The 27,958-nt window shown below is 36.1% G+C and overlaps 1 protein-coding gene across 1 annotated transcript; it reads left to right on the top strand.

The window, feature by feature from the left end:
* Positions 1-396: 396 nt before the first annotated feature.
* On the top strand, positions 397-26,320 carry LOC100376089 (citrate synthase, mitochondrial-like). The gene is made up of 10 exons (XM_085501656.1): positions 397-500; positions 6,664-6,717; positions 13,170-13,277; positions 13,960-14,157; positions 14,307-14,495; positions 20,528-20,727; positions 24,196-24,325; positions 24,828-24,929; positions 25,094-25,303; positions 25,676-26,320. The coding sequence occupies exons 1-10, from the start codon at positions 453-455 to the stop codon at positions 25,838-25,840; spliced, it is 1,404 nt and encodes a 467-aa protein (XP_085357782.1). The 5' UTR covers positions 397-452; the 3' UTR covers positions 25,841-26,320.
* The last annotated feature ends 1,638 nt before the right edge of the window (positions 26,321-27,958 follow it).

Consider the following 27,958-nt stretch of genomic DNA (forward strand, 5'->3'; position numbering starts at 1 on the left):
ACACATCAACTCAATAATAAAGAAAAATTTACTGTGTTGTATTTAAAAAAATAATTAAAAATGAACAATAAGTTTGTCAACATCAACCTGGAAATTGACTTCTTTGACATTCAAACTACAGCTTTTAAAGTGACACTTCAAATAGACTAAGTGTAGACACAAATGCTCTAGAACTACTTCAACTATGTAACTAATTATAAGAGGCTAGGTATTGAAAAAAAACCACCAACAGAGTGTCAACACAAAATTGGATGCAGAAAATTATGTACATGTGTCTTGATGAAAATTTGTCATATGATCAAAATATTACTGACTGTGTGTGCAAGCAAATTATCCGAATCAGATAATAAAACTAATGCGCGAGTGGATGTTATCCATAAAATTAAGTCGGTGTGGCCTTAGATGGATCGAACTAATTCTGTATGTTTTATTATTAGGTAAAACATTACAAAATGCTTTCTGTGCTACGCGCTTCAACACCTGTTTTGCCAAGGGCCAAGGTTAGTCATTGCTTTTCTCCACTAGTGTGTTGTTTTATTTTTGCAGATTTCTGCTACAACTAATGAAATGACTGTCGGGATTAACTGTACTGGCGCTGCGCATAGTGTGTGCACTAATATAACCCAGGGTTCGATGGCAGTGCAGAGTAAATGATTTGTTTACGATGACGGTAACATTGACACGCTATCTAGACTTTTAATTATTGTACGTGGATATAAAGTATTCAGTTATAAAGGACACATAAATACAGGCTGTGCTTTTTTATAGGTTATTCAACATATCTGACTATTCACCATTAAACTAGAAAGCATTGAGAATATATAGATTGAGAATAAAACTTACCCGTACATTCGTTTAAGTAGAGTATTTTTATTTTTCCGACTGAAATCGGGTAAAAATAAATGTGTATTTTTTACTATCAAAAATGAACAGGGGGAGCAGACTGGATTGAGATATGTTTTACCATATGGCATATGGTATGGTAACTTAGTTTAGCTTCATTTATTAAAATTACCTTCCTTGGTGACTGATTTGTCTGGTTGTTTATTAGTTCACATTCGACGTAGTCCGAAAACGTTGACTTATGGATTGTCCGCCCTGTGTCCGTATTCACTTGTTCAAACACAAAGATTAGTCGTTGCATTAAAAAGAGAGCACTTGTAATTGTTTCAAAATGCGATTTAAGGTAGCGGAACTATTATTTGCATACTTGTTTTCATCTTCTAATTGTGACTAAATGACTACAAATAGACCCGGGAAAGTATATATTTTTAGAATCGCCACACTTCAAGCTTTTCACAAGTGTATTTTGCATGCCCGTATCTGCATTCTATGACACGTTACTCAACCAAAAGTGAAAAATTACTTTTTCTGTAAAAAAAATAATTACGCATTCATGCTGGCGATAAGAAGTATTTTTTTCACTTTTCCTAGTTGTTCAATAGTCTGGTAAATTGAATGTGTCTGGTCAGTTTTATTCAAGCAACGCGTTTTAAAAAATAGTGTGCTGAATTTCAATTACTGTTTTAGTCGCATTGCCCCCAACTCAAACCACAACTCGTTGGTAAATAATCGATGAAATAGTTCCTCTCATTGTCACCTTAAAGCTGTGAAAATATGGTGTTAATCCAACGACAATAAGTATGAGTTATATTTTGTTAAAGACCTTGTATTTTGAAAAACATAAACTCCTAGAAAACGTCCATGAAGTAACAGCAAAGATTTTCAAGCTTGTTTATCGGCACAATCAATTTGTTTTCCCATCAAGGTCTGTTTTAACATGTGAAGGGACTGTCATGAATTTGTTTTTGCGTATCTGTTAATCGACTTAATTAGCTGGTTATTAGCTGAATTGCTGTGTTATGTCTGTCATTGTTTAGGCCTATTTGAAGTTTTGGACGGAACTTGGCTCAGTGATTTGGAACTAATTACCAGATAACCGTCGCGATTCTGACAGTTGGTATCCATAGTTATTAATGTAGTGAACGATTAATCAAAAGATATGACGTATTCAGTGCTTAGTGTGATTGGCTTTATGATTGAAGGTTACGCCCTAGAGTCTTTTTACTGCATTGTAATTGGTTAGAGTTTTGAAAATGAATAAAGAGAGTTTGAGTTGGTCTTGGGGAGCACAGCACGATAGACGAGTCGAGAGAGCAGTCCTGGAGAGCCTTGGGGCGAATGTTGACGCAGTCTAAAAGAGTCTTGGGCCAGCCTTGCGATAGTCTTGGGGACTTTTCCCCAGGGCGCTGTGTCTTATAGAGTGCTCGATTGACCGACTAAGACGAGAGCTGAAACGTATTTCTTTGTGTGTGTTTTATTTGACTGTAAAGTATAAGTGACTTTCCTGATCCCGCACCTCAAGGGGACGCGATATAGAGATGAGACGAGTTTCCCCCCTGACAAGTGTGGAGAACCCCGTGGAGAAGAATTTCCCCCTGATACGTGGTGTGAGAACCCTGGGCAGGTGTTTAACACACATTGACATCCTGTGAAGAAAAGTGAATGGCGAAGGTGTGTCTTTCTTGCGAACCAAACTAACTGGCTCGATGGCAGAGACGAAACCGTGCTTGACGACTAACACCGTTAACAGTATGGCACCTATGTACAACGCAGAAGAGATGAAGATTTCAGAGCCCCTTCGGAAGGACGAGTATCGTATAGGACAGTATAATTAAGAATTGAGCGACATTAAAGACAAGAAGATGAAGAAAAAGAATGACCCGGACTAACGCGACGACAAGAGAGATGACGCTTATAGACTTTGATTAGAACTTTAGCTATTTGCTTAGAGAACCGCTCGTTGGACACTGTAACTGACACTGTGTAACTCAAGGACGTTGAACTCTTTTCACAATCCTAACCCTATTGCTCAGTAATGTAATGTATTGCTTGCTTTTCCTATCGTTTTTACCGTTTTTTTTTGTTTTGTTTTTTGTGGTATTGAATTGTATGTTATGTAAGCGCCCAGATCTTTGTTTTGATCTGATATTTAGTGACGTGCGAGGTCCTTTACAACGATTTAAGCGCGCCTCAGTGGACAAGTATTTGCAACACAGTGTTATGAGTTTTGTGAAGTTTTATGGAGTTTTAATGAGTTTATGAGTATGGGATATGATGGGAGGAATGATGCCCCCACGTGTTTTTTTAAAGAGTTTTGAGATTTGTCGAGTACAGAGATACCGACGTTTTAAGAGTTGTTTTTGTTTATGTGTTGTTTCCGGAATACTTCTGACGCTTTTGGAGTTTAGAGCACCTTTGTAACGTTTTTTAATGTCTTTTTAAGGTGAGAGTTTGGTGCGCTTATATACGTATTGTTTGATATCGCAAGCTTTTGTTCATGATTGACAGGATTATATGTAACATAGTAGTTTCTATTGTTTTGCATTTTCCCGTCTTTTTGCCAGAGGAGTAATATGTGTTATGAAAGCGACATTGTCTTTGCATTCTGTTTCCACGCCGTATGACTTGTGTTTAGATTAACGACTTTTGAGTTCAGTTGAAGTTTATAAGCGTATGTGACAGGAGTTTGATTAATAGCTTTTTTTTCATTGTTTATTAGTTACCGCTTTGCAATACTTTAACTGAGAGACGCATCCCTGGTAATCACGTGATCATGCTGTCGACTGCAGCGATTGGCTGATTGCTTGGTTACACTGCCACGCCTTAGTTTTTTTTGACCTTTTGATATAGAGTTTGTAACCTTAGTAATGGAGACAGTGCAGCGAAGGGTTACCCTCAGCGAACTGTTTGAGAAAAGCGAGTCAATTGGTAGCCTTTCCCTTGTTTTTTTATTTATAACCATTGTATTTAGACTTTATAATCATTGTACTTAATCAGTGTGTTTTACTCTTTTGATTTATACCTTTTATCAGTATTGTATTTAACCCTATGACGATGAGTGGCTGACGGTATCTTTGATTTATGAACGTGTTATTCCAGGAGGCACAATCTCAGTTTGGGTGAAGGGATGTGTCATGAATTTGTTTTTGCGTATCTGTTAATCGACTTAATTAGCTGATTATTAGCTGAATTGCTGTGTTATGTCTGTCATCGTTTAGGCCTATTTGAAGTTTTGGACGGAACTTGGCTCAGTGATTTGGAACTAATTACCAGATAACCGCCGCTATTTAGACTATTAATTCTGACAGTTTATATCCATAGTTATTAATGTAGTGAACGATTAATCAAAAGATATGACGTATTCAGTACTTAGTGTGATTGGCTTTATGATTGAAGGTTACGCCCTAGAGTCTTTTTACTGCATTGTAATTGGTTAGAGTTTTGAAAATGAATAAAGAGAGTTTGAGTTGGTCTTGGGGAGCACAGCACGATAGACGAGTCGAGAGAGCAGTCCTGGAGAGCCTTGGGGCGAATGTTGACGCAGTCTAAAAGAGTCTTGGGCCAGCCTTGCGATAGTCTTGGGGACTTTTCCCCAGGGCGCTGTGTTTTATACAGTGCTCGATTGACCGACTAAGACGAGAGCTGAAACGTATTTCGTTGTGTGTGTCTTATTTGACTGTAAAGTATAAGTGACTTTCCCGATCCCGTACCTCAATATTCGATATAGAAACGAGACGAGTTTCCCCCCTGACAAGTGTGGAGAACCCCGTGGAGAAGAATTTCCCCCTGATAGGACATCCAAATGTGTAAGGCTATTGGAAACCAAAAAAATAAAGAAATGGGATAGCTATAATTGGATAAATTGGGCATATGAAAACACCAAAATCAATGATTTTTTTCAGTGGTTGTGTGACCTTGTGTCTGACACATTCATATGCAAATGACTAATCTGTGAAACAAACAGGGGCGGAGACAAACCACTCAAATGTTTGGAAACACTCATTGTGTGTCAGATAGCTACTGATAACACATCCTAACATTGCTTTGTCTTGAGTTTATCTTTGAAACTTATAGGCACACGGATTAAACCTGTGTTGTTGATTTTGGAAAACACTACTGAGGCTGCCTTGCTTCCCTTCAGAAAATTTACATTTTAACCAACTTACATGACATTCTATGTTATGTTGATTTTATTCTATGAAAGTTTATAGTGCATTTCATCAATTAATAAATAAATGTGAAAATCGTAATTTTCAACACAAATAATAGTCTCGCTACCTTAAGATGACTGAATGGCAGCAAGTTTAAGGTAGAGATGCAGTTTACCTGACAGGTATTTTAATTAGTTAATTAGGAACCAAGATGACCTCCCTTATTCACAAAAACTATATATTTTCGGAAAGCTTATTTTATGAATTTTATTGTTTTGTTAGTATTTTATTTTTATGAACACTGTAGTTTGGAATATGCACAAAAGTGATTTAAAAAAAATAGCTTCTAAACCATGCTTCTGCTTCCTGTCAAAATCGGTTTATGGGTACTTCTGTTTACTTTGAATAAAGTGCCGTCTTGAAAACTGTCAACCAGTTGTCAATTTTGCAGGGCGGCAGCTTAAATTTCACTACTTCAAGTTTATGCATAAATTAACACCCAGGCTAGTTGTCTGTACGATTGTTGTAACACTATTCAACTAAAAACAATGCCCCAACGGCGTTTTGAAGATAACCACATTGTTCCTCATTTGTAAAAATTTCGAAACAAAAGTCAAAGCGTCTAGTAGCTATTTTTTTCTAAAGTTCTGGAATGTGCACTAAAAAGAAGCTGAGATAATTGCTAATTTGCATACCAATTTACTCAGTAAGAAATTTGCTAATGCTCATAATTAAAATGGCTGTTACAGTTCTAAATTTAAATGTATTATCGTTTTGTAAAAAGTAAAATACAGTGCATAATATGGAGATCCCGTCATTTCTTTTTTTCACCATGATTTTTTTTATTATTTATGTACAGCCTTGCAAAATCTTGCTAAGCATTCAAAAGAGATAATGTTTGCACCTGTTATCTATATTTTAAAATCGTTTTTTTTTAGTATGTTACACTATTCACAATTCTACAAAATTTCAACAGTTCATAGCCAAGACATTTTGAATAATAAAAAGCAATTCACTCCCAAGTGCCCACGAACCTGCATCTCTACCTAAAGAACAAAATGCATAAAAACGCACATTTTCACCATTCCGGAACCGGATCTCAGTTGTGTGTTTTAAACTTAGCACATGCGTTGAACACACTAGAATCTTGATGCACGTCATTTTATTTTTTGGACCGGGTTCGAAATGGACGACTAGCGGCCATTTTTCAACACAAAGTGCAACTCAAGATTCATACATCTGAGATGCCTTGACTTGACTCAATCACTATGTATTAGTGTCTTAATTGTTCATACCTGTTTCTGAGTAGTGCCTCAACTGACGAGAATAAATAATAATGAATAATAAAGCACAACTGACACTATTGTGTATCATGTCTGTCAAATAAATGTCAATCAAAATAAATAATTCAACAATATCAAACTTTTGTGAAACCATATTTGGTTCAAATCTGTTGCATAAAAAAACAATTAATATGTAATACATTTCGACAGATTGCATGCACGAGACATACATGGTATGTATGTCAAATATACTTTACTTCAAATACACTACGCAACCTGTCAGTTAACAAGCACTACAATTAAAGTTTCACTCAAAAACAGCTTGGTATGATAAATGTTACCTTGCATACTTTACAATCTAAGTATAATATTTTTATTTCTTGCAGGCATCATTACCAGTACTTTCTTCATTTATCAGACATGTACATGCTGATAATACTGTAAGTATGGATTGTATAATGAACTCTTATCTCTGCAATTTTTTATCCTAACCATTATATATAATATATTATATAAGTGAGTATATCATGTCGTTAAAATAGATCAGACTACTTCGTATCTGCCTAGGGCGGAATGGCATTTTCTTCTCATTTCCTAGTTTAGAAACTAGTTTTCTGGAATGATCGGATTTCCACATACTACAGAAATTGTCATGTATGATTTCTAATGAACTCCCTTTATTGTCTTTAGTGTGTGCTTGTAAAAAGATTGCGTGGTGGTGTTAGAACCTGCAGTCATATGCAAATTCTGTGTCTACGACATCGACAGTGCTGAAAAAAGTTCGTGTGTGGGGTATCTACGTTTCATGTTCCATCCAAAATAAGAAAATTTTGGTCGGTTTAAGTGCTGAATTTGCTTTCTTGATACACAATATCAGATAGTCCCTTCGTTTCTGATACGATTACGATGATAGCCACGTTTTAACTCATAACAGCACCCTAACAGCATCGACAATATTTCAACCTACTACAACCTTGCTATGAAAATACCGTTCTTAAAATAGCCGTTCTTGATTAAAACTTGCTGAAAAATTACCGTCGAGATTCTAACCTCTCATGTTTATCCAAAACACTAGAACGTATTGCAGCTTATACCTTATTCCAATTCATCGTCTCCATCATCGTTTTGGTGTTACAAGCACAGTTCTACAATGGTACATTTCCTACCTTACAGATCGTTCATTTAATATCTCGTGTGACTCCTTGTCATAATCGTCACCATCTAATTTTTTATTCGGTGTCTCTCACGGTTCTGTCCTTGGCCCGATTCTGTTTACACTTTACACGGCCCCCTTAAAGGGGCACTTCCAGTTAAGCCTAATCTCACAACAAATTTACTTTCTGGATTAAAATTACAATGAATAACAAAAGAAAGATTAATTTTGTCCCATGATTCTTTGGCAATCCCTGGGTTTGGAAGTTTCCTCGTTAAGACATTTTTATTCGTTATGATATTGATTTTATGCTACATGCCGATGATTGAAACTTGTAATAAGCCATCTGATTCAATTAATCGCATCAAGATGTGTATTGAAAATATTCGTACGTGGCTGAAATCGAACATGTTGATTCTCAACCCTGGCAAGACGGAAGTTATACACTTTTTCAAAAGAACATTGAGATGTTGAACTCATTAAGAATCGGTGGGTCTTACACAAATCTTTCTAGTTCAGGCCGTAATCTTGGAGTCCATTTTGAAACTTATGGCGATTTGGGGCACCATATTAATCAGATTTGTAAGTCAGCCAGGCCCATAGTTTGGGGGGGGGGGTTCGGGGGGTTCGGTCGAACCCCCTAAATTTTGGAAGTGAATATATTTATTATCGTAGATTAGAACATAATAAAACAAACAGTATTACTAGTTAAAATAATTATCATCGTTTAAATCACTTGACTCAGTGAGGTAACTATCAGATTCAGCAGCTGATGTTAAATATTAAAACAACATTGAAACAATAATGTAATGGTAGTCACTCTCTGAATGATTTGGTGGTCCTGAATAGGGCCGTTTGTCTTGTGCGAGTGTTCGCTCAGTTAGTAAAGTGTCACGGTGAGGATCAAACGGAAGTGACACAACACGACACTGTACTTTCTTAGTTTGGTTCATTAGTTTTGTATTCTTAAATGATGGCATATATCCTGTTTTGTTTGAAGTATATCAGCCAAATGTAGTCAACTTATTGTATTAGTACGTGTAGCCTGTGTTATTGGACAATAGTGTATAGCTACGGATTCAACAGATCATTAAAAAAATGCCGAAGATTTATCATCACGAGTTGTATAGGTCGAAGAGCTCCTTGCAGCCAACAATTTACCCCCATGGTGTTTTTTCAGCACTAAAACTATGCGACGAATCATATTTTTCAAACATATTTTTTACACGTTTTTTGTTTTGATGTCTTAGAAAATTTACTATATTTTTAGTGAGTTCATAAAAATGAGATGTAGTCATTGAAGTCTATTGAGACCGCTGCTAAACTGCCACTATATGTATATTATTTTACCGCTCTCTAAAAACAGATTTACAATGAACCAAAACATTTACATACTGTAAGAAACTTGGTGGTATGACATTGGTTAGTGCATTTAATTTGTTTGATGCAATCATTGTGCCAGCTATTTCTTATACCGGTAGTAGCGATATGGGGGTACGAAAAATCGGAAATCGAGAGGGTACAGACAACATTTTGCAGATATCTACTTAGCGTTAATAGTTGTACTAACAATGTAGCGATGTTGGATGAATGTGGAAGGCTGCCATTATGCTGTCGTTATTTTAAGTGTTATATCTCATATTGGTTAAAATTAGTTGAAGTAAAAAATAGCTGGAACCCCAAAACATGTTATATCATGCTTAAACGATTAGACAAAACCGGCAGACTTACTTGGGATACCCACATAAAAATCGCCTGTTCAAATATGGTTTCGGCATTGTCTGGTTTGTAAAACAAGTTGGAGATACTATAGAGATATTTACTCAAACAATAAAAACAATTTGTCAGCAAGAACGCCATGCCTCAATTTTACAATCATCCAGGCTGTGTACTTTAGGAAAAATCAAAGTAGTATTATAACCTGGGAGATTTATTGGCAAGCAATTACAGACTAAAATATATACTGACGAGTTTTCGCTGTTTTGGCCATTAACATAATGTTGAATTAGGTATACACACAAAAATATAGTTAGATCAATAAATTTTTAGTTTTTGCAGTGATATGCTTGAATTTAGCATGGTAGAAAATGGAATTCACTTTGTTTTCATATGTCCATTTTAAATGATCTAAGGGTTGATCTTTTGTCAAATAATGCAATATGCAATTTTGCAAATACTGATAGTTTGGGCTTACTTCGTCGCTACACAAACAGCCACACTATATATCAACTAGTTCTGTATCTTTTAAAAGTTTTCAAGCGACGAGATGAATAGTAATCCAGCTTAGCTTAGTACCATATGTTTACATGGATGTTGTATTGTCTTTTCATAAAACGTGCTATGCACTTTTCTACTCATTACATTTTCTACGATGGGCTGAGGCCCTGTACAAAAATAAAATTACATAATACAAAATTGACCAAATACTAAAATGAATAATTGTAGACAGATTTCGACATGAAATCGTGTCACTTTTATGTGCGCTAACATCTGCGAAGAGCGAAACAACTCGTGAGTAGCATTCTACCTTAAAATGCTTAGACAATAATGCTAAGATACGTATAGTCTTGTCTTTTTGTGTTCAACATTTTGCCGTAGTGGATCTAGGGTGTCGGTGCGTTTGTCTGTGGGTGGGGAATAGCTCAGAACCCCCTTCTCTAAAATCATATGGTAAAATAGTTCAAAGACGTTATGTGAAATAACTTACCAACGTATCACAAAGTAAACCAATTGAATTTAAAAACGAGAATATAAAAATGTCTGTAACAGAGCTCATAGACACTTTTTTTAATATTATAAAATTCACACGTTTCACGTCAAATATATTTGTTTGTTTTCGAACCCCCTATTCAAAAGTGCTGGCTACAGGCCTGTCAGCTTACTTTGCACCTTTTCGCATAGTAATATCAGGGGGAAATCTTCTCCACGGGGTTTTCCACACTTGCCAGGGGAGAAACTCGTCTCGTCTCTATATCTCGTCCCCTTGAGGTACGGGATCGGGAAAGTCACTTATACTTTACAGTCAAATAAGACACACACAACGAAATACGTTTCAGCTCTCGTCTTAGTCGGTCAATCGAGCACTCTATAAGACACGGCGCCCTGGGGAAAAATCCCCAGGGCTATCGCAAGGCTGACCCAAGACTCTTTTAGACTGCGTCAACACTCGTCCCAAGGCTCTCCAGGACTGGACTCGACTCTCGACTGCGTCTATCGTGCTGTGCTCTTCAAGACCAACTCAAAACTCTCTTTATTCATTTTCAAAACTCTAACCAATTACAATGCAGTAAAAAGACTCTAGGGCGTAACCTTCAATCATAAAGCCAATCACACTAAGCACTGAATGCGTCATATCTTTTGATTAATCGTTCACTACATTAATAACTATGGATACCAACTGTCAGAATCGCGACGGTTATCTGGTAATTAGTTCCAAATCACTGAGCCAAGTTCCGTCCAAAACTTCAAATAGGCCTAAACGATGACAGACATAACACAGTAATTCGCTAATAATCAACTAATTAAGTCGGTTAACAGATACGCGAAAACAAATTCATGACAGTAAAATTCGGACTCTATTGGATAAAGCGGCTACGATAAAGTTAGTCCATGCATTTGTGACGTCCAGATTAGCTTATTACAGTAATATTATATTTTATGGTTGCCCTCAATTCCAGCTAGACAAACTTCAATCTGTTCAAAATGCAGCAGCACTCGTCAATTGTAAATAAAATATGACCACATTACATTTACACTTTATGGATATGCATTTATGAAATAATAAATTTAAATGTTGGCTGTCTAAAATTTGTAATAATTCTGCTCCAATTTATTTATGTGACTTGGTTGACCGTTGTGAACCGGGTCATACTGGCCTCAGGTCATCTAACACTGATCTTGTGTTAATGACAAGACATGATTGGAGTTCTTTTAGCAATTATGCCCCTTTTGTGAAATGAACTCTCCATTCCCCAGGCAATCAATATCAATGTTTTAAGAGAAGTCTGACAACGCATCTGTTTAGAAGACAGTTCTTCAATTAAATCCGATTTAATGGTTATGTTATTTTTAAAGTATTTTGTAAACTTTTTTTTAAATATGTTTATATGTTTATTTTTCTCTTAATGTGATTTGTACTCATGTATTGCACAGCGGTGTGTGTTTCAGTGAACATCGCTTAAGAAAATGTGTATTATTATTTATTATTATTTACTTTGTAAACAGTTCTATTACCCAATCATGTACAGTTTATAGACGCATGCATTTGTTACATGACTCTGACTTTGTGGCAAATGTTAAAATTGTTTCATTTTGTATTCATTGCATGTGCATGCAAAAGTGTTGAACCTATGTGAGAAAGTGTCATGAATTAGTTTTCGCGTATCTGTTGACTGACTTAATTAGCTGATTATTAGCGAATTGATGTGTTATGTCTGTCATCGTTTAGACCTATTTAAAGTTTTGGACGGAACTTGGCTCAGTGATTTGGAACTAATTACGAGATAACCGTCGCTATTCTGACTACGATTTCTGACAGTTGGTATCCGTAGTTATTAATGTAGTGAACGATTAATCAAAAGATATGACGTATTCAGTACTTAGTGTGATTGGCTTTATGATTGAAGGTTACGCCCTAGAGTCTTTTTACTGCTTTGTAATTGGTTAGAGTTTTGAAAATGAATAAAGAGAGTTTTAGTTGGTCTTGGTGAGTAGACCAGGACAAGTCCAGTCCTGGAGAGCCTTGGGGCGAGTGTTGACGCAGTCTAAGAGAGTCTTGGGTCAGCCTTGCGATAGTCTTGGGGATTTTTCCCCAGGGCGCTGTGTAAGACCGTATTTCGCTGTGTGTGTCTTATTTGACTGTAAAGTTAAAGTGACTTTCCCGATCCCGTACCTCAAGGGGACACGATAGAGAGACGAGACGAGATTCCCCCCTGGCACGTGTGGAGGACCCCCGAGAGGAGAAGAATCCTCCCCCTGATAAAAGCATCAATGCTGTAACTTTGCAACTGTAGAATACAGCAGATTTCAAAATCATTCAGAATATAGATTCATAATCTGTATGAGATATGGTACTCTTCAGAAAATGTGTGCAGTAACCAAGCTGACTATACTGTACTGGCATCAGTGGCCATAGTTGTATTTTATTTGCTGCTAAATGCCTGCGTGTTCTTTCCAAGGGAAACTTTTTCAGCTATAGATGCCAAAAAAGGACTTTATGTTGTCTACTGTAGACTGTTCACTTTATGTGTCACCAGTCTCGGAACTATCAGTATGTGGTACAAGGAAATCATGAAAGTTCACATTTGCATAATATGGACATTTGTTTGTAAATGCAGTTAGCCTGACATTATCGGCGATGGTTATTGTGCCCTCGCTGACACATTTACTCAGGCGTAAACACTACCATAGTTTTCCGTTATCACTAACACGACCTAGTCAGCACCAATAAAATTTCTGTTGATATAACAGCAATCACATAATAGTTCCTCTTGTTGACATATAGTCTGACACTCGTCCACAACTAATCCCTGTGAACAAATGAAAAAATAAATAGTCTGCTGACAATTGTCATGAGCCTGTGGATAGAATTGTTTTGAAATCAGTAGTCTGGTTATAAAAAAATCTATCCGTCAACAGAGCTCGGTTTACCGTGTTGTTAACCCCTGTGCACATCGTCAAATTTCGAGATAATGTAATAACGTGAACTCAACCAAGTCATCATAAATATTTTCTCCCTAGGACCTCAAAGATGAATTGCGTCCTTTAATCCTAAAACATTCTGAGGAAGTACGAGAATTTCGTCAAAAACATGGCAGCAAAGTTGTGGGAGAAGTCACTATTGATATGGTAAGAACATCTAAAGCGGGAGGGTCGTCACCTGCGCACGCGCGGGAATTGAGTCTCAAGCGATGATAACAACACACGCTAAAAACGCAAAGGCTCATGCGCAGACGCCTGTTTGTAAACATTGACACGCTATGCCCATCTGACACATGCGCAGGTGACGACCCCCCCTCGCTTTAATCAAGTTTCTTCACCAGACAGAATGTATACAATTTCATTAATGGTATACCATGTAAAATTTACTTAGCCAATAATATATTTTACAGATTAAATTGCAGAGATAGAACTCTGATGTGAAACTTGTTGTACAACATCTTAGAAGTCCAGTTCAGGCCTATACTTTTTAAGGAAGCACATAGTAGCACTTGTGAAATAACTGGAAATAAAATAATCGAGTAATTAAGATATGCATGTAGCCAAGGAAATATGTATCTGGTTCACTCTAGTTCAACCCTCGATGAATTTATATAGAATGATCTAAGCACTGTTGAGAATACACTGATATCACTTGATTAAATTCGGAATCAGTATTTCCAGTGCTTCAGCCCATCATACAAAATAACAATAATGTTGTTCAAGAAAGGTAAACACTAGTTTACAATATTGAATTAAAAAGTTATCGTTTTTGCGTTTGAAAGGATTGTGGGTAGTAACAATCATGCAATGCAATCATCTTGATTTTCAGATGTATGGCGGTATGCGTGGTATTAAAGGCCTTATCTGCGAAACTTCAGTGCTGGATCCAGATGAAGGTATTCGTTTCCGTGGACACAGCATCGCAAATTGTCAACTGGTATTGCCAAAAATACCTCGTGGTGAAGAACCGTTACCGGAAGGTTTGTTCTGGCTGTTAGTGACCGGTGAAGTGCCTACTGATGATCAGGTAAATATTAAGTCCTTTGTTCACCAATTGCGTGTTCATCAGCAATAAATTGTCAAGCACCATTTGAATGACTAGAAGTAAACTGACCATCTCAAGTTGAACAAGTTGATATGATGTTCTAAACATGCATTCAATTATTATTTTTGCAGGTCAAAGCTATCTCTAGAGAATGGGCAAAGAGAGCTGATTTGCCCTCACATGTTGTTACTATGCTGAATAACTTTCCGCCTACTGTGCATCCAATGGCACAGTTAAGTGCAACACTTACAACACTTAGTAGTCAAAGTCATTTTGCTAAGGCATACGCAGAGGGCAAACCTAAGAAATTATATTGGGAGGTAAGATTTGTCATTCCTTACTAATATCCCACTCTGATATGATCATATCAGCTGTAGACATATTGTGTGGTCCAGTCTCAAGTGTCTGTAGAGTTGATTCTCTTCAACTTCTCTTAATTCTCAGACATGGGGATATTGTGAAATATTTTAATAATGTGCATATGCATGTTTGTTTTGTGCATGAGATTGAACACTGCTTCAGCTTCATCATTTCTCTAACGTCTACAGTCTGTTGTTTCAAAATAAGTTTAAGTTCCAATGTACGAGGAGACAGCTATCTTAGGTCGGACAATATTATCTTATTACCAAACGCTTCAGTGTGGTATTAAGAATTTGTTTTCAGGGTTGGGTGATACCAAGGTGGAAAATGGTTGCACATATGGGGGTAATTCCTGGAATTGCAATAGAGAGGGTTCAGGCCAAAATACAATATATAGTGTTTTTATGTTTCGGCTGATATTTCTGTGGTATTCTGCTGCTGTAACTAATGCAAGATTTGTTCCGAAATTCAGTGTATTGTGTGCACTCAAGGGTTATTCGTTTTTTGCTGAAAAGACCCCTATTTTTTAATGGCAGATTCGAACTAGGTTCGCTCTTACTGGGAAATATACATTGTCGCTTGAATGAGAGCTAATTAAACACATTTTCCAGACCGGCGAAAGAGTATGTAACAGCCAATTGTAACAGCCTATCACGTGATTTTACTCAGAATGTCAACATGGAAAGAGGCTATTCCATTTTACGCAGGAATAATTGGGAGTAGAATATGTGAAGGATTGTATAAACAGAGATGTGTATACTGAAAAGTAATATCTATCCTTCTTTTGCATCGCTGAGCATTTCTTTTTTAGTATACTTGTTTAAAAATGCTATATTTGCATGATTTGCGATGTTTTTTTTTATTAAAACGACCCCAATGGTTGAATCCCGGGTTTGAAGGAGAATGTAACAGCACACCACATGGTTCGTTTGAATACAATGGTGAAGGGATGGCACGATAGGGCACCGTCCGATCTCGATAGAATGTTTCGAATCAGTCATACGTAGTTTAAATTGAGTTAAAAGTTCCTCCACAGAATTGTGCATTGGCAAACATGCCGTCACAATTGCGGTACTCTACTGACGGAATGACTTTCGTCGACAGCGGTCGTCGATGAGCTGCACGCTACAACTTCGCTTGTGATGTTGCTTGCTAGCCGTGGATTGAATGAATCTTGATTTCCGGTTAAAATGTCGCTCATTTGGCGTTGGTATCTTTATTTGGAACTGGGTAACGCCGCAACTTCGCCAGCAGAAACCTCCTGGTACTTTGATGTTGATGGTCTATGATAAGGTCTATGATGAAGCTCATTCAACATACATCAAATCCAAGTGCTCATGGGTAATTAACTCCGCCTCGGAAGAAGTGGGTGTGGGCAGCTACCCTTTCAAAAACTACAAAATACGTGAGCAAAACTAAAAGCAAAAATAAAATAAAAATTACCATGAATTCTAGCTATATATCTTATGGTCATTTTCTGAAAATTGCAACCCATTGCGAGTGGCCGTTTTGACAACACGGTAGAATAAAAATTGAAATATTTGAAAATCCTGGCAAGCGTCGTGAACGCGAGCGTGACCTCCAAATTTAACCCGGTGTTCTAAATCCAGTAAAGTTTGCTGCGTTTTCCCCGCGTTGGAATGGACCGTACGATTTTGAAAATGCCACTCAAATCAAGTAGGGGATGACAGCTATAGAATGAGAGGTGATAGGTGAGAATCGGCCGAAAATTGGCGAAACGGCAGTAAAAACAAAAGTTAAACGGCAATTTTCGTATCGACTTAGAAATTTCTGGCATATCTGTCATTCATAATTTGAAAAAATATATATTTTAATAGACAAAAATCTAGGTTTTGTGAGTGTGACATAAATTTAAAGAGTGCGACAAGCCCATTTTACAGCAATTCCAGGCACTGATTTGACGCTGAAGTAGTGCTAGATGTTGATAACTTATAGGTTACACACTTTGTTTTCAAATTTATATAAGTTGTAACTAGAAATATAAACATCGGCTACAAATCAGAGGAATGATTGACAGATATTGCCCACAATGTTTTCTATTTTTGCTACAAAGTCAGGTACACATATACTTTGAGGCGCGTCTGTCTTTCATTCACTTTTGGTCGGTCATCGTGTCGACTGCGTGTCTACAAATCGGCATTTGTCCAAGTTGTTTTAATAAGCACCACGATGGAAAAGCAAGGAGTCAAAAAACCAGTTGAAGTGAGAACAAGAGTTGTCGATTTGTATTTTCGTGGACTGTCATTTGCTGAGATTGGAGATCGAAATGGTGTTTCAAAGCAGACAGCTTGAATTTTAGAATATCGTCAAATGGTTTGTTACCACCGAGAGTATCCTGCGCGGAAACTGACAACGTTATAGACTATGTCGAATATTATAAAACATTGCGACCGCACATTTACTTGTGTGCGGGCTACGGCGGCAACCCTCCCCGGACGTGTGATCGTGTGTTGCCAGTGATAAGCTTTTTAAAGCGATTATTTGGTGGCACATCAACCTTTTGGTTCTCATCGTCGAGAACTAATCGAATAACACCCCCTTCTATGTATTCAATTTCATTATTGATATAGTGGATGAAGTCTTCATAGGACATTTGTTGCAGGCGTGATACGTATACTTCGATAGTAGGAATAATGCACTTTGATCAATAATTCTGTCATGATCAGTCGGTCAGCTGGTTCTGTAAAATAACGTTCTTTATAGTGCCACCACTTTATGCGCCCCTCTCACTGAAATAACATGTGACGCAAATTGAAGTACGAAACTAAGTCGAGAGCCTCGATAGTTTATTGGAGGAGAAATTCAAAACTAATGTACAGCCACTTTTATGGGCGGAGCTTTCTTCCGGCGCGCTTCAAATTGCAGACATGCTGTCTGCATTATTTGTAACAACTTCTATAAATTTGAAAACAAAGTGTGTAACCTATTGTAGTAAGTTATCAACATCTAGCACTATTTCAGCGTCAAATCAGTGCCTGGAATTGCTGTAAAAGTGGTACCTCCAACCCGATACTTTGTTTACATGGACTCCATTTTCATGTACGAAGAGAATGTTTCACTCCTTCACTTTTATATACGGCAAAATACGTTTATTTTGTTTTTAACATGTCGAAAATGCAGAGTAAATGCAAAGTAAAACAAATTGTACATTGTACAGCTGTAGAATTGAGATGATTCATTGGTTATTTTGATCATTTGAACACTGCTATTACAAGACTGGTAGGAAGTAATAAATTTGGGACGAAAGTATTAAAAAAAACAGATTTTGGCTGTTGCCATGGTAGTGGTGGGTCAGGATTGTTTTTCCAATTAGTGATGGTACAACCTACCTGTCAAGTATGAACAAAATCAGCCAAGCCACACAAAAAAATCACAGAAGAGTTAGTTAAAAAGCCATACCTGGTGAACAGTTACTCTAAATTTGGGGTCAACTTTCTCATTGATGAAAAAAGATATCAAAAATTCAAATAGTATCATTGTGCCCCCACTCAGGCCGAGTACAATGAGCTATGTCTGAGGTGTTGTATCCTAAATTTGTAGGAGATACATTTAGCTCGAAGCTATCCAAAAATCATTTTTTTACTGTTGCTATGGCAACGATGGACCAACATTTTTTTGCAGATTTTTCCTAATAACTAGGGTGAAGGTGTGACCCACCTTCCATGTTTTAGCGAAATCGGCCAAGCCAAAAAAATCACAGAAGAACTAATACGTGAAAACACTGGAAATCACACACACAAATGATTTGAGGGACAATCCTATTGGAGCGGATCGCCAATACCATGTTCACCTTGATAATAGCATATTGACCTTGAAAATACAGAAAACATTATTGCATGGGTGATATGCAAATTAGTTTTAGTCAAAATAAGTGACTGCCATTACTGTTGTTCAAATTTCATTTCACTCGGCAAGTATATTCATGTACCCCAAAAGAAAATATCGCACTTCTAAATATTGTTTATTTCTGCTATGTTTCGAAAACGCTACTCTTGAAAGGACTACTTTATTTGCATATGGGGTGTGGAAATACCGATTTCATAGACGAATCAAAATAAACTGCAGTACATAAGTAATAATGTGGTATACTTCATTTTCACTGAAAACATTTTTCCCCTGAAATAAATTCCAGTGAAAATGCCATTTACCTCATACTCTATTGAGACACAGCACAGGGAAAATCGGATTCACATGTAATGCTTGAAAACGTTTCAGCGAAAATAAATTAAGTGAAATTGTATGTGACTTCATAAGAGTTGGAAATGAACAAATTATGTGACGCCCGACCCTACCACTTCATACACAATGTAGACTATACCCCCAAGACATCCTTTCACTCACGGTTTCACCAGTGCATTCTATTTGACTTCAGAAGAAATTGAAATAAACAAATTATATGACAACGCACTTAATTATAATTTCAGCACTGATTAAATAAACTACCTCATCTTCATGCCAACTTGAAGTTATCATTCATTGCCTACATCAGTGACTTCAAAATACATGTTTCAATCCCAGGAATTTCACTTGCTATTAATTGCATGGGACTGCCAGTCTTTCATGATTTTCTATTGTAATATCAATTTTGCGATTACTCTGACCATGAAGCTGTAACCACAGATCGTCTAGGTGATGTAATTAAATCCTTGTATAAGCACCGGTTAGGCAGGCTTGAACTATGCATGTGAAGCCAGCCGAGAGGTATATTCAATCCTATAGATTTCTCATTGTTTGGTAACTATTTGCTGCAAATGCAACAAAAATCAATATAAAAATATTACCCACACAGCATTCTACAGGTTACTTGTGTAGTGCATTTTTCGAAGAACGTGGTGCATTTACCATGTTATGTAGTGCATTTACCATGTTATGTAGTGCATTCACCATGTTATGTAGTGTATTCATTATGTTATGTAGTGTATTCACCATGTTATGTAGTGCATTCACCATGTTATGTAGTGCATTCATCATGTTATGTAGTGCATTCACCATGTTATGTAGTGCATTCATCATGTTATGTAGAACATTCATCATGTTATGTAGTACATTCACCATGTTATGTAGTACATTCATCATGTTATGTAGTGCATTCGCCATGTTATGTAGTGCATTCATGATGTTATGTAGTACATTCACAATGTTATGTAGTGCATTCACCATTTTATGTAGTGCATTCACCATGTTATGTAGTACATTTACCATGTTATGCAGTGCATTCACGATGTTATGTAGTACATTCACCATGTCATTGCATTCGAATATAACTTGGTAAAAAAAGTACCTGGAAACAATGCATTAGTTTTGGATTGAAATTCAAGCATACTAATTTGCACAACGTGCATAATCATCACATTTTATTAAAATTTGGTTCAAAGATGCTTTGGGATAATCCACAGACGTGATTATTTTAATAATAAAAAACATGAATATCTAATTATTATTAGCCATTTTCTGGTATCACAAAATGTGTATCAACTAATGTATTTTCTGTAAGTATAATAAACTTATTACAATATTGTTGATCACATTGTACATCTCAAATAGCAGACTAAAATTAATTGCCAAGCTTCTTGTTTGGGAGGCTAATTAATTTATAATGTCTCACTAGAGTTCTTCCTATGCTTTGTTTGATTATTATATCATTTTTCAGAGAGGAATGCTATTGTTATTGTGGCCTGCCATCACTATTCCCAATGGAAAGGGACTTTGATACGTGTTATGTGATCAGGAAAGAATTCTTTTGATTTCATGACCCTCTTTAAAATTTGCCAGGTTCAAACAAATCGAAAAAGAATTGTTGAGAATATACGAGTTGAAAAACAAATTTGTACATTCACGCCTCCCCTTAGATTTTTTAATGTTTGACCTCTAATAAAGCCCTTCTATGTGACCTTGACACTGACTAGATTGGTATACCCACAAGACTGAAATAATATAAACCAAAGCAGAGAAAATTTCTTATATTTGACAGTTTGTGTATGAAGATGCAATGGATTTAATCGGTAAACTACCAATTATAGCTGCTACTATTTATCGTAATTTATTCCGTGATGGTTCACCAGTTTGTCCTATTGATGTTAAAAAAGACTGGTCTTGGAATTTCACTGATATGCTGGGATATGATGATCCTATGTTTACAGAACTGATGAGAATGTATTTGACGTTGCTCGGGTAGGTACAGTGCATGTATTTACACTGTAAATCTTGGAAGCACTTTCACGTTTTTTATTAAAACATACCGTTTTAATTGAAAGCACGCTGTTGCAATTGACAACATGTATAAAACACCTGTATTTTCTATCAAAACGGTAGTGTTTTAGAATTTTTAGAAAAGTGTTTTGCGGTGTTATTAAAATACTTTTGATGAAAATTAAGCACATTGTAAACACACTTTTTGTGTTTTACGGGTACATAAATGTGTTATTGAAGTGTTATTGATATGACATTTATGCATCCAACTTTATGCGAGCAGTATTAACACAATTGAGTGAAAAGTCTGGGGGATCGTAAGTAAACATTATGGTATATATACCAACTAGACAATCACAGAAGGTGACGTAATTCAACGCATGGTCATGACATTATCTTCAGAAAATAGTGTTATTTTAATTAATTTTATGTACGTTTATATGGTCTTACCAACCTATAAGTACAACTGCAAAACGAGACACGTGGTGAATTACTTAGTGGCCTAATGGATTTTGACACTCCGCATTTGGTGAAAGGTGGTTGTTTCAATTGCATTAGAGCAATCTCACAAGTGATTTAAACATTTTTCCCGAAAACTTTTCAATTTGAAACACTTCAGAAAGCAAAATCAAAAGCAAAGTGTTAATGTCTAAGACACATTTGTGTTCATGCGAATAATTAAAACACTTCTCTTTGTTTTACCTTGAAGCACTTCCTAAAACAAACACACATGTAATGTTTCAAGATAAAACACCCGACTATGCATGTTTTATAAGTGTTTGTGTACACGACATGTACACAAGTTCATAAGAGTAACTAAAACACTTCCAAACTGTTTCATTTTGAAGCACCTTCTAAAAAATGACCCCCCCATGTCACCATTGACAGCAGACATACTGTGCATGTAGCGATAAATTTATTGATGTTAGTATTTTCAATAATAAACAGCTTTATATATTCATATATTTTTCGAGTGTGCATGTACCTGTCACAAGTTTAATAACCAATGGAATTAAATATACGCGATGTTGTCAATACTTGAGTTAGTAAGCTAGATGACGTAGCACTAGACAGACGTTAATTCCCTATGATGTAATCATTAGATTCATTAAGATTTCTCCATAGCTATTATTCTATTGGCGGAGCGTCAATGTTGAATTCCATCTAATATGGTGATTACCACACACCTGCGCAAATTTGTGTAGAATTTAAACAAGCTCGTCCAAGTCTCTAATAATATATAACCATTTAACTGATATTTAGAAATTTCATAAATACAATATGAAAACAAATATTGAACAAAATTTTGAGATACCTTTCGTAAACGACGGTGTTCACGATGAACACTATTATATGTTACGTGTTCAAGTAACTCAATCAAATATTGAATTATACTATCGGGAGAAGCAACAACAACTTGGACCGAAGGATGCCTTTTAGATTTTCTGAGGAAAGAAGGGTACCGGAAGTTAACCTAAATGAAACTGAAGGTATGATGATATTGTTACTCCGTTACGAAACGTGTTAAGTTAAATTGATAGAGCCAGCGTCGGCAGTGTACTACATTGTTATTATGTGCAGGATAACTGATTAAAGGCAAGTTTATGCATTAACAGGACCAGAGCATTCCATCCTGCATAACTTCCTTACCGACTTCCCCCACGAGACATGATCTGAGTTACCAAATAAAATCATAGAAAAGTTGCAGAAATTAACAGACAGGAAAATGCAGTTCAATTCGTGTTAATGGTGTGTAGTCATATTTGGTAAATGTAGTTTTAAAACTACCCGTTTGAGGGAGTGATTTTAAAAGTGGTGAAAATAAGCAATCAGCCCATTTGACGGATAGAAAAGTGAAAGATGAATGAAATAGAATAGTGCATATATGCAGATTCGAGGATTGAGTGAGAATCTGATTGCAATATAGTGAATTTATTGCTACGGCGCATGTTTCTCTGAAACTAATGATTTTTTTCCCCATGAATTTGATGTGCGTGTAGAGACTACATTCGAGACAATACCACATGGGAAAAGATTGGACACTTTCATTTATGTAAATGAAGAAAGGGTTTAAAGATGTTATTGTTCGTTTCAGTTCATTACTCGTCTGTTTTTAAGTGCCAATGTTCACAATTATTGGGTATTGTATCTACAGTTTCACGAAAGGTTTGAATTTCAGTAAACACACTTATTCAGCTGCACTTAATTCTAGGACACTTCCTCTTGCGATTGATAATATTTTTTACAACAACTATATATATTTTAAATGTTATACTTATCTTATTAATGTTTATATTTAGGAATAAATACTACTTGATTATGTGATATGTTTATTGTATATTATGATTGCTGTATGTTATCAGTGGAAAGACATTTTAAAATGTGTCTCTGTTACAAGCACTTGTGGGTATGCGATGATAAACACATACATATTTCTGGTGGAGCACTTTTCAAAATGTGTGTCTTGTGAGATAACTTTTCAAAGTACTGTGATTGTAACCACTTCATTAAAACATGTCCTCGTGGAAACACTTTTCAATATGTGTTTCTATTGGAAACACTTTACATAATGTGTTATGTGCAATAATATCACTGAAATGTTGCAATAAAAACACTGACTGCAAGTGTTTCCATCATATACACTTTTCGCAATTATCCAGATAATATATTTTAAGGGGACAAGCTTATAAACACTTTAAATGTTTTTCCACAAAACAGTAAAAATGTTTTATTTTAAAACAGTGGTGTGTCACATTTTTAATAAAAGACTTAGATTTATATTGTATACAAGTAGGCTTTCCATATTATATCACTGCTGTATTGCAATGTACTATATTTTCAACAACATTTGAACCTTGTTATGCTGTCATCGCCAAATTTGGTGACACTTTATATTAAAAAAAAACAATATTTTTTTCACTTCTCATAATGATTATTAGATCGTTTACCATTCAAAAATCAGTTGTGATTCAGTCTTGACTTGAACGATATCATAACAATATCTATGATTACCAGCAGAGTTATATCAGCTTATGGGCTTCTATTTTGTTTTTTTATCCAGTATACCTAGTTGAGAGTTAAACGTTTTGGTCAAGGTTTTGTATAATAAATTCGTTATGATTTCATGAAAATGCTCTTGCTAATTTCAGTGAAACATATCTTTAGCTAAGTGGTTGCGTAGATTAATCTATTGGATTTGCTGTTGCATTCTGGTCAGACTTCTTCAAAGTAGTTTAGTTTTACATTCAAAATTTCCAGGTAATAACAAAATAACACTTTTAGATAAAAATTAAGACACCCATTTTTAGAGTAAAACTAGTGTAAAGAAAGGCCAATGATCAAGTGACACATACCTAGGAGTTAGGTTGGTCAAGACAGGGATCAGTATCTTGAAATTAGTTGCTTCACCAATTTACAGTATTCATGGTAATTCTCGTAATCTCTTCATAGTGATCATGAAGGTGGTAATGTATGTTCACATACATGTCATCTAGTTGGCAGTGCACTGTCAGATCCATATCTCTCATATGCAGCAGGTCTAAATGGTCTTGCTGGACCACTCCATGGGTTAGCAAGCCAGGTAAGTGATCATAATAATGTGGCACATGGGTATGGTACAGTGGCTAGCATGTTCACCTCACATCAGCCGCACACTCACTTAACATTGAAATAGAGTATGTTCACAGAAACAATATTCGGTTTGGAAGGATCATGGCATCCAATTGGATGGGCCAATAAGAACTCATCATGATTTGATGAACTTGATCATGTGCGCCGTTCACGTACTCTGTACACGTAAACCAACGTGGGATCTTTGCCTGTTTATTTGGGTAATAAATAAAATTAATCAAACAAGCAAGCAAGCTAGCAAGCAATAGTACTCGTTAGCACTAAACAACTTGTGTTATAAATTTGGGTTTTAGTCCCCTGGTAATGCCACATTTTAAAGAAATCCTTGATGCATAAGAAATTGAAGCTGGTACCATTGTATTCTACATTAAAACAAATATTTGATTGCTTCAATTGATATATCAAATGATGATATATATATATATGATTTATCACTTTATCTTGAATTATAGGAAGTGCTCTTGTGGTTGAACAAGCTTCAACAAGATATTGGAGTTGATGTGTCTGATGAGGAGATGCATGCTTTTATCTGGGATACTCTTCAGTCTGGACAGGTAGGTTGTTCCCATGTGCTAGATATCTCTTGTCTTTTTTATGCTGTGTACTTGTTTGTATACTAATTCGACTCATTCGACTTCATGATTTTGCTTTATTTATCCTATTCCCAATGCAATGGAAGGTTTGATTGCTTATTTTTATTTCTACTCTTTCCTTTTAGGTTGTTCCTGGTTATGGTCATGCTGTGCTGAGAAAGACAGATCCACGTCATTTGGTACTACGCGAGTTTGCTTTGAAACATCTCCCAGAAGATAAACTGTTTCGTCTTGTATCACAACTGTACAAAATTGTTCCAGACATCTTGATCGAACAAGGAAAAGCAAAGAATCCATGGCCCAATGTGGATGCTTGTAGTGGTGTATTATTCACAGTGAGTTTATATTATATGTTAATGACTTTATACCCTGGTAGCAAATCAGAAATTTAATATACAAAGTTAAATGTATCAAAAAGAGGTGTATGTGACCATAGCTATTTTGTTAGAGACAATTCATAAGCTCGTAGATTATTTAAAGGGGGACATACAATGGAGCTACAATACAGTGCAATTGTGACTGTTCAGTCCATATGGCTGGTTTGTGTGTTAGTGTACGATTCATGCCTGTTGGGTTGCATATTTATAAAATAAATATTAGTGATACAAATTCTGGCAGGATTACTGTGTTAGCAATTATGCTTACTAAACTAAAAAAAAATGCCATCAATTGAGAGCATTTTACATTTTTATATTTTTCCTTTACAGCATTATGGTATGACAGAGATGAGTTATCATACTGTACTGTTAGGAATCTCTCGTGCACTTGGTTGCATGGCATCAATGATTTGGTCAAGAGCATTGGGCTTCCCCATTGAACGTCCCAAGTCAATGAGCACAACAGGTCTTAAAAAACTTTGCCATTCAAACTAGGAATTAACTAAAAATATTATTTTGATGGTCTAAAACATTACGAACGTTATCATGAGTTAATAGCTTTCTTAGATATACTAGTATATGCCGTCATCAGATTGTGTCTAAATGGTAGTTGAGCAAATATAATTGACTGGGTGTGGATTTATTGATATACACTTGAGCAACGTGCAACCATTAATATTTGTAATCGTGTCATATTGAATTTAGAATGTGACCTGTCGAGGTCGTTATTGATAGGTACAAACACACTAGTTCGCCATGTCAGTTTCAAAATTCCTGCTATGACACAATTTGCTGTTAATAATGTCAATAGAAATATCAATGAATTATGATGAGTTGAGTCATTTTCATGTGATAGGCTAGTAGAACTTAAGATGGTGGCGTGTATGTCTTCTCAATGTATAGTGTTATATTCTGCTGGGAATTGTAATAAAAAGATGGGCTTCTAGCTCTGCCCAAAGCAGACAATAGACTAAACCGATGGAGTTGTGAGTATGAACGAGTTTTATCCCTAAGAAATATACCCAGTTGTTTGATAGTGTCCAGAATCCATCTGCTGTCAACAGTACAGTGTTAGCTGGCCAATCCGAAAAATCGATTTCACTTTACAATCAGTGAATCCAACACAACTTAGTCTACTGCCATAAGCATCTGTAACAATTCAAAGTCTATAGACAACGACAGTCCGCCAGACTGTCAACAGCAAACTATATACCAACAACTACCATTCTTTGGGATACAGCATTATGAGCAAATCGGTCAACAACCAGTAACCAGACCATTTAAGCTGAATTCAGCTACTTGTTTTATTTAATCACATTGCTGAATCTATCAACTGAATAGATAATATTCTTCATTATTTGGATGATTACCTTATTGCAAGCAACCTATCTCTCCTAACATGTGCTGAAAACTTAAATTCAATGGTGTCAGGCTGTAAAGACTTTCGTGTCCCTATTGCACCAGAGTAGCTTAAAAGTCCCACTACTGTACTAACATTCTTATGCATTGAACTATACACTGTGGACACGGTTTTATGCTTAGCATCTGACAGATTGCATGAAGTGAACTCTATCATTTAGAAATAATCTTTTCAGTCGGATCCGAACATGAACTCTTATCCTTAATTAGAAAACTCGGTTTTGTATGTATATGTGTCCCAGCTGGGTGAGAATCTTTTTAAGACGAATGATAAACAGCCACAGTTTTCCCTCTATGACAAATTGTCAGCAGCCTTCCACCTAGATCTACAGTTACGTACTGGCCCATTTATACCCCCTCCCAATCACCAAGATTTAAAGAGGAAAATCACCAATCACCAGGAATTGTTGAATATAAAAGCATTTATTGAAGATATTTGACATTAACTATTGCTGGTAAGACATAGTAGTTAGACATACATTTATAAACTGATCTTTCTGTTTAAAACTATCTATCTCCTCCGTTTCTAAACTGCTGTTCTCGTCATTACTGTAGTCGTCTCTTTGTGCAACAGTTTCCCTAGTTGCTTTCTGTTCAGGAGCCAACCTATCTTGCACACACTGTTTCTCTTTGTTCAGCAATTCATGAAATGTCACTTCTTTCGTGTTATCTACTTCCTCATTTTCTGAATCACTAGTTTTCATCACCACTATATTCTTCTCTTTGCTCATCAGTTTTCTCAGATGTGTCCTTCTCAACAGCTGACCCATCTGACAAATCATGTCTCTCTCTATGCAATGTTTCACCAATTGGTATCTCCTCGTATAGATTCAGTGGCCTTATACTTTGTGTTTTCTTGTCGGATTGATCTTTGTCTAACAACTTTCCCATTGTCAACAGCCCAATTTCTCATTTTCTCTTGATCCTCTTATCTCATGTTAAACTGGTAATGGTTGGAGCTTTGGACTGTCCCAAAATGAAACTATTTGTGGCTGGTGGATAAAATGATGACGGACTGGTGAAGTAATAGACTGACCAATTATATGACCTTTCAAACTTTCTTTAATTGTGTTCCCAAATGATCTGACATACTGATACAAAATAAACAACTAAATTAAGTAAAGATAACGAAAAGTAGTTTGTCAAATAAATATCAAAGAAAGCTTACAAAAACTCTTGTGTGCTGAGTAATGG

This window comes from Saccoglossus kowalevskii, chromosome 7 (assembly GCF_978046115.1).
Source record: "Saccoglossus kowalevskii chromosome 7, keSacKowa6.1, whole genome shotgun sequence".
NCBI lineage: Eukaryota > Metazoa > Hemichordata > Enteropneusta > Harrimaniidae > Saccoglossus > Saccoglossus kowalevskii.

Bases quoted from the DNA above. Each gene is read 5' to 3' on its own strand.
- LOC100376089 (XM_085501656.1), top strand. From the start codon at position 453: ATGCTTTCTGTGCTACGCGCTTCAACACCTGTTTTGCCAAGGGCCAAG. The intron at 14,158-14,306 runs GTAAATATTAAG...TTATTTTTGCAG, and splicing joins AAGTGCCTACTGATGATCAG to GTCAAAGCTATCTCTAGAGA. The intron at 20,728-24,195 runs GTAGGTACAGTG...ATCTCTTCATAG, and splicing joins ATGTATTTGACGTTGCTCGG to TGATCATGAAGGTGGTAATG.